At 37.0% G+C, this 13,523-nt stretch overlaps 1 protein-coding gene across 1 annotated transcript in view; it reads left to right on the top strand.

Annotated features, from left to right (window-relative positions):
* The window catches only part of LOC129150495 (uncharacterized), a 109,082-nt gene extending 101,109 nt beyond the window's left edge, over positions 1-7,973 (top strand). The window contains exons 12-14 of the mRNA XM_054722186.1: positions 1,771-1,791; positions 2,831-2,845; positions 6,900-7,973. Of these exons, the coding sequence (XP_054578161.1) occupies positions 1,771-1,791; positions 2,831-2,845; positions 6,900-7,696 (833 nt within the window). The 3' untranslated portion in view covers positions 7,697-7,973. The remainder of the gene's footprint in view (positions 1-1,770; positions 1,792-2,830; positions 2,846-6,899) is intronic.
* Positions 7,974-13,523: the final 5,550 nt, after the last annotated feature.

The following is a 13,523-nucleotide window of genomic DNA, read 5'->3' as shown; positions in this document are numbered from 1 at the left end:
AGGTGCTTGGTGAGGGCCCATCCTGGTTTGTAGGCAACCTTGTTGCTGTGTCCTTCGCTGGAGGAGAGAGAGCAAGCTCTCTGGGGTCTCTTCTTATTAGGGCACTAAACCTGTCATGAGAGCTCTGCCCTCAGGACTTCATCTAAACCTAATTATGTCTCCATCTCCTAACACCATCACACTAGGAGCTTGGGCTTCAACGAACAAATTTGGGGAAACACAAACATTCAGCCCCTATCATCTTCTACATTCTAATATTAATTTATTTTTTACTTTTAGACTTTAAAACTATCTTCTCCAAATCTGTTAAATATCTCTGAACTTTGTCATGATGTTCCTGCTGAAAACAAATAATTTAGATGTGCTCAGATGTGGCAGTGTTTCACATTGTGGGTTTGCTTTGGAGGGTCAAAGACATCCTTTCCCACACACAAGGTCTGAAGATGTTCTGTCATTTCCTCCCATTATCCTCTCACACTGAGGTCTATAATTCATCTGTCCCTGCTCTTTCCCACTGTTCCAGGCTCACCCTACAAAGACAGATCTTCCCATCACAGCAGACTCTTTTATACAGGAAGAGCTCACACTTCCTAAAGGGTTTGAATTCCTTAGAGTCTGAGAGAGAGAAAAGGAGAGGGTAACACTTCCTCCTCGATATCCTGTAGTCCCCTAGTGAGTTCTTCCCACTTTATGCATTTACTGCTTAACATGCCCAGTTCCTCCACTAGACTTACTCCATCTTTAAGGAAGGTACCTTGTATGATGTCTAAAATATGATAGACACTTATTGAACACTTCTATTATAACTTAAAAATGAACTTACAGGCATATGAAAGGTGTAATGGGAAGTTATTTGGCATAGATTCCAATACCAGATCTACTACTTAATGACAACAAATAATTTAATAATCTCCTCTGCCTCAAAAAATATTAAAGACATTGAACAGAAAATAAAGAAGAGGAGATCATGTATGAAAAAGGCAAGGAATTAATGTTAAAAGATATTTTGCTACCTTGGATTATAGTGTCAATGGAGCCAACATGGAACTATAAAGTCCCAGGATAATCCTATGTAATAAAGAACTAATATGCAAATGGTCGTCACACCCTCACACCATGATGCCCTCACACCATCACAATCCATCACCAGGAGGCTGCATGCACAGTGGCTGTGCACGGGTGGGCAGGGCTGCATGCTCAGCGAGGCGTGGTGTGGAGGAGGCGGGGCCCCGAGGCTCCTCACAGCAAGGCCTGGGGTCCCTGTGGCTCTGGGTAGCACGAAGGCGGGACCCCTGGCTCCAGCCTACCTCTTTGGGGCAATCCATCAAGGAGCCCCGGATGGGTGGGCTTTGGGGCAATCTATCACAGGGCTCCTGCACTGTGAGAGGGCACAGGCCAGGCTGGGGGACCCACCCACCCCAGTGCACGAATTTCATGCACCAGGCAGGCCTCTAGTATATAAATAAAAGATCATAGAAGTATGTGCTCTGGCACTTTAATGTTTAGGTACAAAGCTGGACTCCACCATTTAAGTGATGTCTACTTGTGGGCAGTTTACTTAACCTGTCTCTATCCAGTTCTTTCATTGGTGAAATGAAGATAGCAATAGTAGCCACCTCATAGGACTTTGTGGGGATTAAAATAGTTACTTGGAACAATGCCTGGGAAGATGTTAATAAATCAGTATCACTAGCTGTTGCAATTATTTAGTATTCAAGAAAATGTTATATTCAAGAACTTTAGTCTTCATTTACTTCTCTTTTATTACAGAAAGAGGTGGGAGAGCCAGACGTAAGTTCTTTTTCTGTCTCCACTCCAAGGTCATTTCATTCTTTAGCTGTGTGTGTGTGTTTGCTGACTCCAGTTGCTTCTATGTTCAACATTGCTAAAATTAATGTTATTATATCTCCGCTTGCCTTTCCCCTCCCATACTCAAATCTTGCTAATTAGTAGGAAATTTTTATTTTAAATTGTAATCAAGAAGTAAAGCAATATGTGATTCCTTAATGGGCCTTAATAACTGCTATGAAAATTTTGGTGCTCTAAGGAAATTAGATATTGAGATAACTCAAAGAAGCAGACTAGTGCAATCTACCAGTTAAACTGCATGCCCTCATGTGTTTGCAGTTTAGGAACTACTGAGAGACCCACCCTTAAGCTCCTTTTTGTTTCCAATATAAGTGGTTTCTGGAGAAATAAGAGCATGAAGATTTTTTTATCACTCTGGCAAGTAGCATACCCAAATTTGAAAATGTTTTATTGGTATTTCTCATTGTGATATACACCCCTATTAGGGAGGAATTTTAGAGATTACTGGGAATTTGCTGAAAAGCTTAAATGTACTGAATAACTAAGAGAATGTATTCCTCAAAACAATAAAACCCACTTTCAAAAAAAATAATGTAAACTGGAATCTATAAAGGTGAGTCAACATTTGAGAGAAAAGAGAAAGAACACCTGAGAAGCTAGGAAGAGAGAATGAATAGGAGTTGTTTGAAGACAAAAGTAAGTGACTAGGGAAATTAATGGGTTCCCCTCCAAAGAGTTCTGGCCATAAGCTCCTCCTTTCATAGGGATATTATTAAAGGGCTTGCATAGCAAACAGGTGATGAGATAAGACCTCTCCACACTTCTCTCCAATCTTGGCACTGAGTCTGGCACATACCCCATAAAGAACCATTTGGCCAGAGTTATAGCAGTAACATAATCAATGCAGAAGGTGATTGTGCTGTTTGGGTGTCATTTTATAAGATTCTCATTGGAAGATGAAAATGTGTTCTATGATAGTTTAACAAGTAATCATTTGTTTGTGTTTATATTTCCACAAAAGCTGTACCACCAATTGGTAAGTATATTATTTTATTTGTAACTCTACTACTCAATGACTATTATAGTGCATTGGACTCCTACTAACTTTAAAGGTTGTCATTGTCACTTGAGCACAACTTAATAATTTTATTTAGTTATTGATCATTGCCTTGAAGTTAAACCTCACAGACTTATAAAAAGAATAAGCAGTGAATTTTGCCATTGTATCAAGTCAGCTGACTTCTCAAAACATTAAATAATGTTCTTGGAAGATGGATTCAAAGAATTTAAATGAATTGAATTTAAATGAATTGAACTAAAGGAAATGAGTTGAAGCTAGAAAACAGAGAAATAAAATTAATGGGTGATAATATGAGAAAATCATAAAGGACATTTATAAATGTCCTTATACCTAGTTCCCCATAGTAAGTCAGAAGCCCAAGCTGGACCATATGATAGCTCTATTTTTGAGTGAATAAAAGAATTGGCTGTCAAATGAGAGGGAAGTCAGGGGTTGGGTGAAAAAGGTGAAAGGAATAAGAAGTACAAATCGCCAGTTAGGAAAATAGTCATGGGGATGTAAAGTAGGGAATATAGGGGTGCATAGGGAATATAGTCAATAATATTGTATTATGTCAATAACTATGTATGGTGTCAGATAGATACTAGATTTATCAGGGTGATTACTTCAAAAGGTATATAAATGTCTAATCACTATGTTGTACACCTGAAACTAATATAACATTGTATACCAACAATATAATATTGTTTATTTAAAAATTGGTCATACCTATATTTCAGGATATCAAAATTCATAAGATATCACTAAAAAGATAATATTTTTAAATGGGATTGGAGAAGAGTAGAAAATAAAAGTATATGGGGTAAGAAAAAAGAAACAACGAAGTTAAAATCTAACTGACTTTATTCACATTATGGGTAAAAAAAGCAAATAGGAGTACTACTCTCAACCTAATTTATACAAACAAAAGGTTATATTAATGAGAGGAAGTAATTAAAATCTTGGTAAAGGATTACATTAACTTAGATATAGTAATAAGTGAAGAGGAAATAACTAAAAATTATCTCAACTATGTGACCTTTAGGAAGGCAGACTTAAAAATTTCATAGTAAATATCTGCCTGAGAAAGATGTCCTCTGCTGTATGAGGGAATGACTTAGCACAGAAAATCAGGAGACTGCCTTCTGAGCTCACCCCAGACCCCCCAACACTGGATTCTCTCCTCTAGTCCACTCTGCCCTCCTTCTGCTGGAACCCAAGATGAATGGCTGTACACAAAATTTTGTGTGTTGGCCCTTTAAGAGGGTAACTGCATTATCCAGCTGTCTCCCTATCAGACAGCAACCCCATTGCTTTTTACTACCAGATGTTATGTGGGCACCTTTCTCAATTCTGGTGCTCTGGCCTGGGGAGCCCAGCTTGGGGTTTAGACCTCAGAGTTCTCAATGGGAACACACACACACACACACACACACACACACACACACAGCTGAGATATCACACACACACACACACACACACACACACACACACACACACACACAGCTGAGCTACCCCTCCGGAACTTCGCTGCTGCCTGTGGGAGCCCTGCCAGCCTCTCTCACCTCCACACTGCCTACCAGTCTCTTTGTGGTCTTCACTTTCTGTCCTTGGCTATCAGGGTTCTCTCCAGCTTGTCCTCAGTTGATTATTCAGAATGTTTTTCTTTATTTTAGTTGTAATTCCAGTTTGGTCCTGGGAGAGTGTCAGTGTAGCTTCCACTTACTCCGCCGCCATTTTTCACTCTTTTGACTTCAGATTTGTTTTCTTTCTTTGGTACTAGCCTGCTTTCTAGGAAATGCAAGTCCAAATTTTGGATGTTTTGGAAAGACTTTAATATTGCTCAATGGGCTCTATTTTTAAGGTGTCTTCTATCAAGACTAGGCTTGTTTCAAAATGATTACTACATTACTTATGTGCATTAAAAATAATTTTTACTTTGTAAATTAACCTCCTACAGTGCTCTCTTTACAAACAAGATTATTTTCAAAGAATGATGTAAAATACAGAAGCTGAAATTTATTTTTTTATATATTTTTATTGATTTCAGAGAGGAAGGGAGAGGGAGAGAGAGACAGAAACATCAATGATGAGGAAGAATCATTGGTTGGCTGCCTCCTACACCCCACACTGGGGATTGAGCACACATCCTGGGCATGTGCCCTGACAAGGAATGGAACTGTGACCTCCTTGTTCGTAGGTCAATGCTCAACCTCTGAGCCATGATGGCTGGGCCAGAAGCTGTAATTTAAAAGTTTGATTAATTCAACTTTTTTTCTTTTTACTTCTATGTGGAAAAAAATTACCACAAACAAATTTGAAAAGCAAATGGAAATTTGGAAGGCAAAACTATAGCAATAAAAATGTTGTATTTCCAATATATGTCAATCCCTTTGCAGAGGAGAGAAATAAAGATCCAAAAATATTAGTTAATCAAAGAAAAACAGATAAAGAAGAACTTTTAATCTATTAGTTTGCAAAAGATTGAAAAGATTCAGAGAATTTATGTTTTTAGAGTTTGGCCATATTTCTAATTCAGATTGCATTTGGCAATATGTTTCAAAATACAAAATGTGCACATCCTTAGACTAAGAAATTATGCTTCTAGAAATGCTTTCCAAGAAAAAAATGGCAGCTTTTCAAAGGCATATGTATTAGGTGGTTTATCACAGCATTATTTATAATAATTAAAATTTGAGAATAATACTAATCAATAGGAAGTTGGTTTAAAAATTATAAAAATATTTAAATGGAATAGTAGACAAACATTTAAATGATCATATCAATTAATGTTATTGGCACAGAACCATGAAATATTTTAAAATTAAAAGATCACTCTAGTAATTACATTTTACAATAGAATTTCCTCTTGTGCTGCAAATTGTTAACCTCAAATGTATCTGTCATATACTATTTTGTTAATTTTTAAAAGCCCATTAATGTACTTTATCTCATTTTGTCCTTGCATAACTCTGAGGTAAACATGGTCAGTATTAGTAACTTCCTTATATATTAAAAACTAAGGGTCATTGGCAAAGTCTACATAATAAGCGATGGAACTCAAATATTTTCACTTCTTATCCAATTTTCTCTCCACAATCCTGAATTCAGTCTAACAAACCCTCTGAAAACAAGAAACAAGACTATTTCACAATGCTCACATTCCAAGCTGAAAACCTTCTTGATGGTCCCTATAGAGACCCTCCCCCATCTCTCTATCCCCAAACATCACCAGTCCAGTTTCACAAATTATTAATTTTATGCTTATTACCACAATTTTCAAGCTGTGGTGTGTTCCAGAAAAAAAAAATGTTATCTTTTCTTTGAGACTATACTACAGATGGGAGAAATGTGGATAAGCGTGCCCAGTACAGATAACGCAACACCCCAACACAAAAGACCCATCTAGACTCCAGCCAAAGGCAAGAGCCACTTAGAGAGTGATTGTCATGTACAGCTGTGTAGAATCAATTGAATAAGTCTGAGTGTACAGAGAGGGGTTCTGGGACTCTTATCAAGGGGTACCACTATGGTGCCCAACATGGGCTCTCATGAAACTTTTCACCATTCCCATTACATGCTTAAATTCTATTTCTCTCCAACTTCAGTAACTCCTGGTGCTATTTGCTCTTGATTAAATAAGGAAAGGGGCACTAAAACATGATAGAAGCAAACACTCAAGATCAATTTATCTTTTAATAATTTTCTCAGAAAAAAAAGTTCTTTTCAGCCCATATCTCTGTTAATTTTAATCACACACTCTAGCCATTTCCTGCTGAGCAATTACCAATTCCTATGTATTGTATTTTTTCCTTTTCTAAGTTTAATTTCTGAAAACTCTGTATTTCAAGGTCCTTTTATCTCATCCTTTCTGTGTATACTAGTACAGCTTCGCAAATTTTATATTATTGGGAAAACAAATTTATTGCCTCCAACAATGCAAAGTAAAAGTGTCTGATAAAGAATTACAACCAAAAAAATTTAAGATATGATTTCTGTACTTTCATCATATGCTTTGTTATATTTTCAGATAATTTGAAAGAAGGTTCAAAGACAGGGGCAAAAAATGTCACTATAGAAGAAAGGAAAACTACACGGAAACAGGATAATCGTTTGGAAATTCAGGCAGTCCCATCACAAAATAACCAAAATGGTCCTAAATACCCACACAAGGAAAAACTAAGCAGACCTAAGGAAATTTCTGAAAAGGAACAAAAACAGAAAACTGAATTGAAAATTGAAGAGCTTCCTGAGAAAACTCAGATTAAAAAAGAGAAGAGAGAGAAAAAAGACAAAATGAAAGATGTTGAGAATGACATGGACATGGGAAAGGAAACAGATAAGAGCCAATCAAAGAAAGAAGATGGTGAAAATGATGGTGAAAAAGGAGAAGAAAAGGTGAACGTGACAAAAGGGGGAGAAGAGAAGAAGGATAAAGATGAGAATGAGGGTAAAGGCAAGAAGGGAGATGAAGATAAGACAGAGGACAAGGACACGAAGGGAGATGAGGACAAGACAGGGGACAAGGACATGAAGGGAGATGAGGACAAGACAGGGGACAAGGACACGAAGGGAGATGAGGACAAGACAGGGGACAAGGACATGAAGGGAGATGAGGACAAGACAGGGGACACGGACATGAAGGGAAATGAGGACAAGACAGGAGACAAGGACATGAAAGGAGATGACAAAAAGAAGGGCAAGGACCCAAAAGCAGAGCCTATGGGGAAAAATGATAAAGTAAAGGTGGGTAAGAAGGACACAGACCAAGGTGGAGTTGCTGGGAAGAAAAAGAACATTAAAAAAGGTAATATTAAAGAAAAATAGCAACAGATTTTACAAACAAAATAGAATTGAATAGTTTTACTCCAATACATCAACTTCAAAATCAGCTCCCGGTCTTTGTGGTGTAGTTAAATTGATAGACTCTTTACATTCTCTTTAGTCACAAAGTTTCTATATCTTTGCTTGCAATCTGGCAAGATACCCTTCAGAAATTTCATCTTTTTAGATCTTAGTCTCAAATTTCAGCTTCCAAATGTGTTTTTCAAAATGTATGTTCGTGATGTGTCTTGTCAGGAAATACAATTTTTCTGAAATAAAACTCTGTTTATAGCAATGTGGAGTTCTTTTTCTCAAAGAAGTATGGCATATCCCTGATTAACCAAACAAGTATTTTCAGTCCCTAAGTGCAACATCCAAAGAGGAATGTAAAATATTTTCATCAAGGAGATAAATGTAAATGAGAACACTAAAACAGTGTTAAAAATATGAACATAAAAAAATTATAGAGAGCAGTAAATACAATGAGAAAAATTCAAAGATGAAAATCTCTTTGGTTATGGATAATCCATGAAGGACTTTTATAGGCAGTAGAATTTGAGCTGGGCATCAGAAAAAGACAGGTAAGATTTGTACATTGTTTGAGGCCCCTGAATTTTTCATTCCTCTACTGTACTATAAACTCTTCGAAGAAAGATCTGTTCCTTACCATCCTCATTGCCTACCACAATATTTACTAAATTTAACTGACTGAGCCCTGACTGATTTGGCTCAGTGGATAGAGCGTCGGCCTGCGGACTGAAGGGTCCCAGGTTCAATTCCAGTCAAGGGCATGTACCTTGGTTCCAGGCACATCCCCAGTAGGGAGTGTGCAGGAGGCAGCTGATCGATGTTTCTCTCTCATCGATGTTTCTAACTCTCTATCCCTCTCCCTTCCTCTCTGTAAAAAAATCAATAAAATATATTTTGGGGGGGGGAAATTTAACTGACTGGGATAGAAAGTGAGGGAACAGGAAAGAAAGAAAGAAAGAAAGAAAGAAAGAAAGAAAGAAAGAAAGAAAGAAAGAAAGAGAGAGAGAGAGAGAGAGAGAGAGAGAGAGAGAGAGAGAAAGAAAGAAAGAAAGAAAGAAAGAAAGAAAGAAAGAAAGAAAGAAAGAAAGGGAAAGGAAAGGAAAGGAAAGGAAAGGAAAGGAAAGGAAAGGAAAGGAAAGGAAAGGAAAGGAAAGGAAAGGAAAGGAAAGGGAAAGGAAAGAGAAAGGAAGAAAAGAAGAAGAAAGAAAGAAAGAAAGAAAGAAAGAAAGAAAGAAAAGAGAGAGAGAGAGAAAGAAAGAAAGAAAGAAAGAAAGAAAGAAAGAAAGAAAGAAAGAGAAAGGAAAGGAAAGGAAAGGAAAGGAAAGGAAAGGAAAGGAAAGGAAAGGAAAGGAAAGAGAAAGGAAAGAGAAAGGAAGAAAAGAAGAAGAAAGAAAGAAAGAAAGGAAGGAAGGGAGAGAGAGAGAGAGAGAGAGAGAGAGAGAGAGAGAGAGAGAAAGAAAGAAAGAAAGAAAGAAAGAAAGAAAGAAAGAAAGAAAGGGAAAGGAAAGGAAAGGAAAGGAAAGGAAAGGAAAGGAAAGGAAAGGAAAGGAAAGGAAAGGAAAGGAAAGGAAAGGAAAGGAAAGGAAAGGAAAAGAAAGGAAAGAAAGAAAGAAAAGAAAAGAAAGAAAGAAAGAAAGAAAGAAAGAAAGAAAGAAAGAAAGAAAGAAAAGAAAAGAAAGGGAGAGAGAGAGAGAGAGAGAGAGAGAGAGAGAGAGAGAAAGAAAGAAAGAAAGAAAGAAAGAAAGAAAGAAAGGAAAGGAAATGAAAGGAAAGGAAAGGAAAGGAAAGGAAAGGAAAGGAAAGGAAAGGAAAGGAAAGGAAAGGAAAAGGAAAAGGAAAAGGAAAAGGAAAAGGAAAAGGAAAAGGAAAAGGAAAAGGAAAAGGAAAGAGAAAGGAAAGAGAAAGGAAGAAAAGAAGAAGAAAGAAAGAAAAAGAAAGAAAGAAAGAAAGAAAGAAGAAAGAAAGAAAGAAAGAAAGAAAGAAAGAAAGAAAGAAAGAAAGAAAGAAAGAAAGAAAGGAAGGAAGAAAGGAAGGAAGGAAGGAAAGGAAGGAAGGAAGGAAAGAAGGAAGAAAGAAAGGAAGGAAGGAAGGAAGGAAGGAAGGAAGGAAGGAAGGAAGGAAGAGAGAGAAAAAGAAAGAAAGAAAGAAAGAAAGAAAGAAAGAAAGAAAGAAAGAAAGAAAGAAAGAAAGGAAGGAAGAAAGAAATGAAGAAAGAAAGAAGAAAGAAAGAAAAGAAAGAAAGAAAGGAAGGAAGGAAGGAAGGAAGGAAGGAAGGAAGGAAGGAAGGAAGGAAGGAAGGAAGGAAGGAAGGGAAGGAAGGAAGGGAAGAAGGAAGGAAGGAAAAAAAAGAAAAGGCTAGAACCTGGGAAATGTATTCTGAAAGCAGAGTAGAGTACAGAATTTGTGTGCAGCAAAGTTTCTAAAGTGTAGTCTCCAGACAGCCACTAATGTGTGAGGTGATTCCAAGTGATACCCAAGTAAACATTTTAATAGTGACATTTGATATTTACTTTTGTGAATTATGGGAGGGGTGTGTATCCAACTAATCAAGCCCATATTTGGAGCTATTCTAGGTTATAATAAGACTAAGTAAAAAGGTGAGCCAATTTTAAAAAAAGTATTAAGTAAAAAATAGTACAGGTTGTATTTTGGTGTGGCAAAAATTATGACAAATAGTGGTATCTGAATGATTGAAATTTGGCAAACACTGATGGTACTAGAAAAAATAAGGTTGAAGTAAAAAGGGGTTCTGGGGGGACTTGAGCTTTGATTTCATTTATTTTGTAAGCAATAGATGTAAGGTGGGCTGTCTTTCAGAACAAGTAATCAGGTGGTGCAGACAAGTGAAAGGAGGCTGAGAGAGCAGTTAGAAAACTATTGTAGTGATACAGCCATAAAAAGGCAAGAGTCTGCACTAATTTGGAGGCAATGAGAATAAAGTGAAAGGAACAGATATGAGAATCATTTTGACAGAGAAATGGCCCTAACTGGTTTGGCTCAGTGGATAGATCATCGGCCTGCGGACTCTAGGGTCCCAGGTTCGATTCCCGTCAAGGGCATGTACCTTGGTTGCGGCCACATCCCCAGTAGGGGGAGTTCAGAAGGCAGCTGATTGATCTTTCTCTCTCATCAATGTTTCCAACTCTCTCTCCCTCTCCCTTCCTCTCTGTAAAAAAATTAATAAAATATATTTTTAAAAAAAAAAAAAAGAAAGAGAATTGAACTCACTGAATGTTTGTGAATGGAGAAACTCAGAGATGACTCCAAGGTTTGACACTTGGTAACCGATAAATGAAGTCACCTTTTATAGAAGAAGGAAAATCCAGAGCAAGCTAATATGTTGTTTGTTCAGTTTGAAGAGATGTAATTATAGATATAAACTAGAGCTCAGAAGGGAAAAGAGATCTACTTAAGGGTACAGATTAAAGGGTCATTTCTATATAAGGAATATTCAAATAATGAGGATTCAATCAGATTTCCAGAAGAGAGACTATAAGCTTCATTGAAATTTAGTAAAGAGAAAGAGGAATTAAGACCAACAAAAAAATTTGAGAAGTATACAGAAAGTAAGAATAAAGAGAACAAAAACCAAAGAAGGCCCAAAACAATTGCAATTAAACCCATGGAGACATTTTAGAAGCATGTTGGATGATAACAAATAGGGGCAAATTGGCAGCAAATGAGATGGCAGTGGCTGCCTAAGATAGTTCAATCTTAGTGTGTATTTTTAGGACTACAATCAGCAGAAGGAAAGAGGAGATATGCTTCTCTAGTCTGCAATGTCCAAATTTCCTCTAGAAATCTTGGCACCATATTTAAAGGGCCTTTAGAGGTTAAGAATAACTGAGGTTAAGGAAGAGAAATAAACATTGCTCACAGGTTGCACTTCTGCTTTAAGAAAGATGGGATAGACCTACTTTTCCCTGCTTTGCCCACTAAAAACAACTAAAAATTTGGATGTTATATGTAAAAATAAGACTGAAAAATGGAGAAAAATAGGCAGAACAGCTAGGGGTCTTAGAACCTAAGGAACAGCACAGTGGTGAGTTCCCTGGGTTTTCTTCTTGCCTTATATATCCCAGACGTTGAGCTGAAAAAGCTAGCAACCCAGAAACACCAATAGGCATAGACCGATAGGCATTTCACAGCCTGTTGGGATTGTGTCAGAGGAGCCCTAGTGGAAAGCGAAGCCATTTGCACTTCAATATGACTGGAGAACTGGTGGGGAGCCAGAACTACTACCCCTGCACAGTAGTAACAAGGAGTGTCCCCCAAGTGTCAGTAGAGGCAACGTGGGGAAATTGGGCTTCTTCCTTACCTGGCAGAAATGAGGTAGTTCTGCCTCCTCACTTCCTCTGCCAGAGCAGAATTTTGTCAAAGCCTACTAAAGGATAAGGTTTAGGTAGGACCCAGACTCCAATAATCACATAAAACTCTTTAGGTTTCAAATGAAAATCACTTGTCATACCAAGAACCAGGAAGATCTCAAATTGAATTAAAATATACAATTGATAGATGCCAACACCAAGGTGAGAAAGGTGTTAGAATTATGTGAAAAGGGTTTTAAAGATACCATGATAAATGCTTCAATGAAAATTATGAACACACTGGAAACAAATGAAAAAATAGTCTCAACAAAAAAATAAGTGTCTCAGCAAGCAATAAAAGATATTTAAAAATGTAAAGTTTAGAATATAAAAATATAATAACTGACTCAAAAGCTCCATGAATAGAGCTTTCCATGGATTAAAATGGAGAAAATGAAGGAAAGAATCCAAGCTCTTTCTATGAGGCCAGCATCACCCTAATCCCAAAACCAGATAAAGACACTACAAAGAGCCCTTGCCGGTTTGGTTCAGTGGATAGAGCATCAGCCTGCAGACTGAAGGGTCCTGAGTTCTATTCCAGTCAAGGGCACATGCCTGGGTTGTGGGCTCAATATCCAGTAGGGGGCATGCAGGAGACAGCCAATCAATGATTCTCTCTCATCATTGATATTTCTATCTCTCTCTCCCTCTCCCTTTCTCTCTTAAATCAATAAAAATATTTTTAAAAAGATACTACAAAGAAAGAGAATTATAGGCCAATATCTCTGATGAATATAGATGCTAAAATTCTCAACAAATTCTAGCAAATCAGATCCAGCAATATATTAGAAAGATCATACACCATGACCAAATGGGATTTACTCCAGGGACACAAGGCTGTACAATATTTACAAATCAATAAATGTGATACGTCACATAAACAAACTGAAAGATAAAAATCTCATGATCTTATCAATAGAAAAAGCATTCAAAAAATCCTACACCCTTTTTTGATAAAAATCTCAGCAAAGTAGAAATAGAGGGATCATAACTCAATATAATAAAAGTCTCATATGACAATCCTAAACCCAACATCATACTCAATGGGCAAAAACTAAAACCATTTCTCATAATAACAGGAACAAGACAGGGGTGCCCACTTTCACCACTCATGTCCAACATATTACTAGAAGTGCTAGCTGTAGTGATCAGATAAGAAGAAGAAATAAAAGGCATCCAAATTGAAAAATAGGAAGTAAAACTGTCACTGTTTGCAGACGACATGATACTATACATAGAAAACCCTAAAGAATCCATCAAAAAACTACTAGATTTAATAAATGAATTTGGCAAAATAGAAGGATATAAAATTAATACCCAGGAATCTATGGCATTTTTATTTTTTTATTTTTTTTAATATATTTTATTGATTTTTCACAGAGAGGAAGAGAGAGTTAGAAACATCAATGATAGAGGAACATCGATCAGCTGCC

Source organism: Eptesicus fuscus, chromosome 10 (genome assembly GCF_027574615.1).
Source record: "Eptesicus fuscus isolate TK198812 chromosome 10, DD_ASM_mEF_20220401, whole genome shotgun sequence".
NCBI lineage: Eukaryota > Metazoa > Chordata > Mammalia > Chiroptera > Vespertilionidae > Eptesicus > Eptesicus fuscus.
Note: the sequence above shows the minus strand (reverse complement) of the source record. Positions and strands in the feature narration are given on the sequence as shown.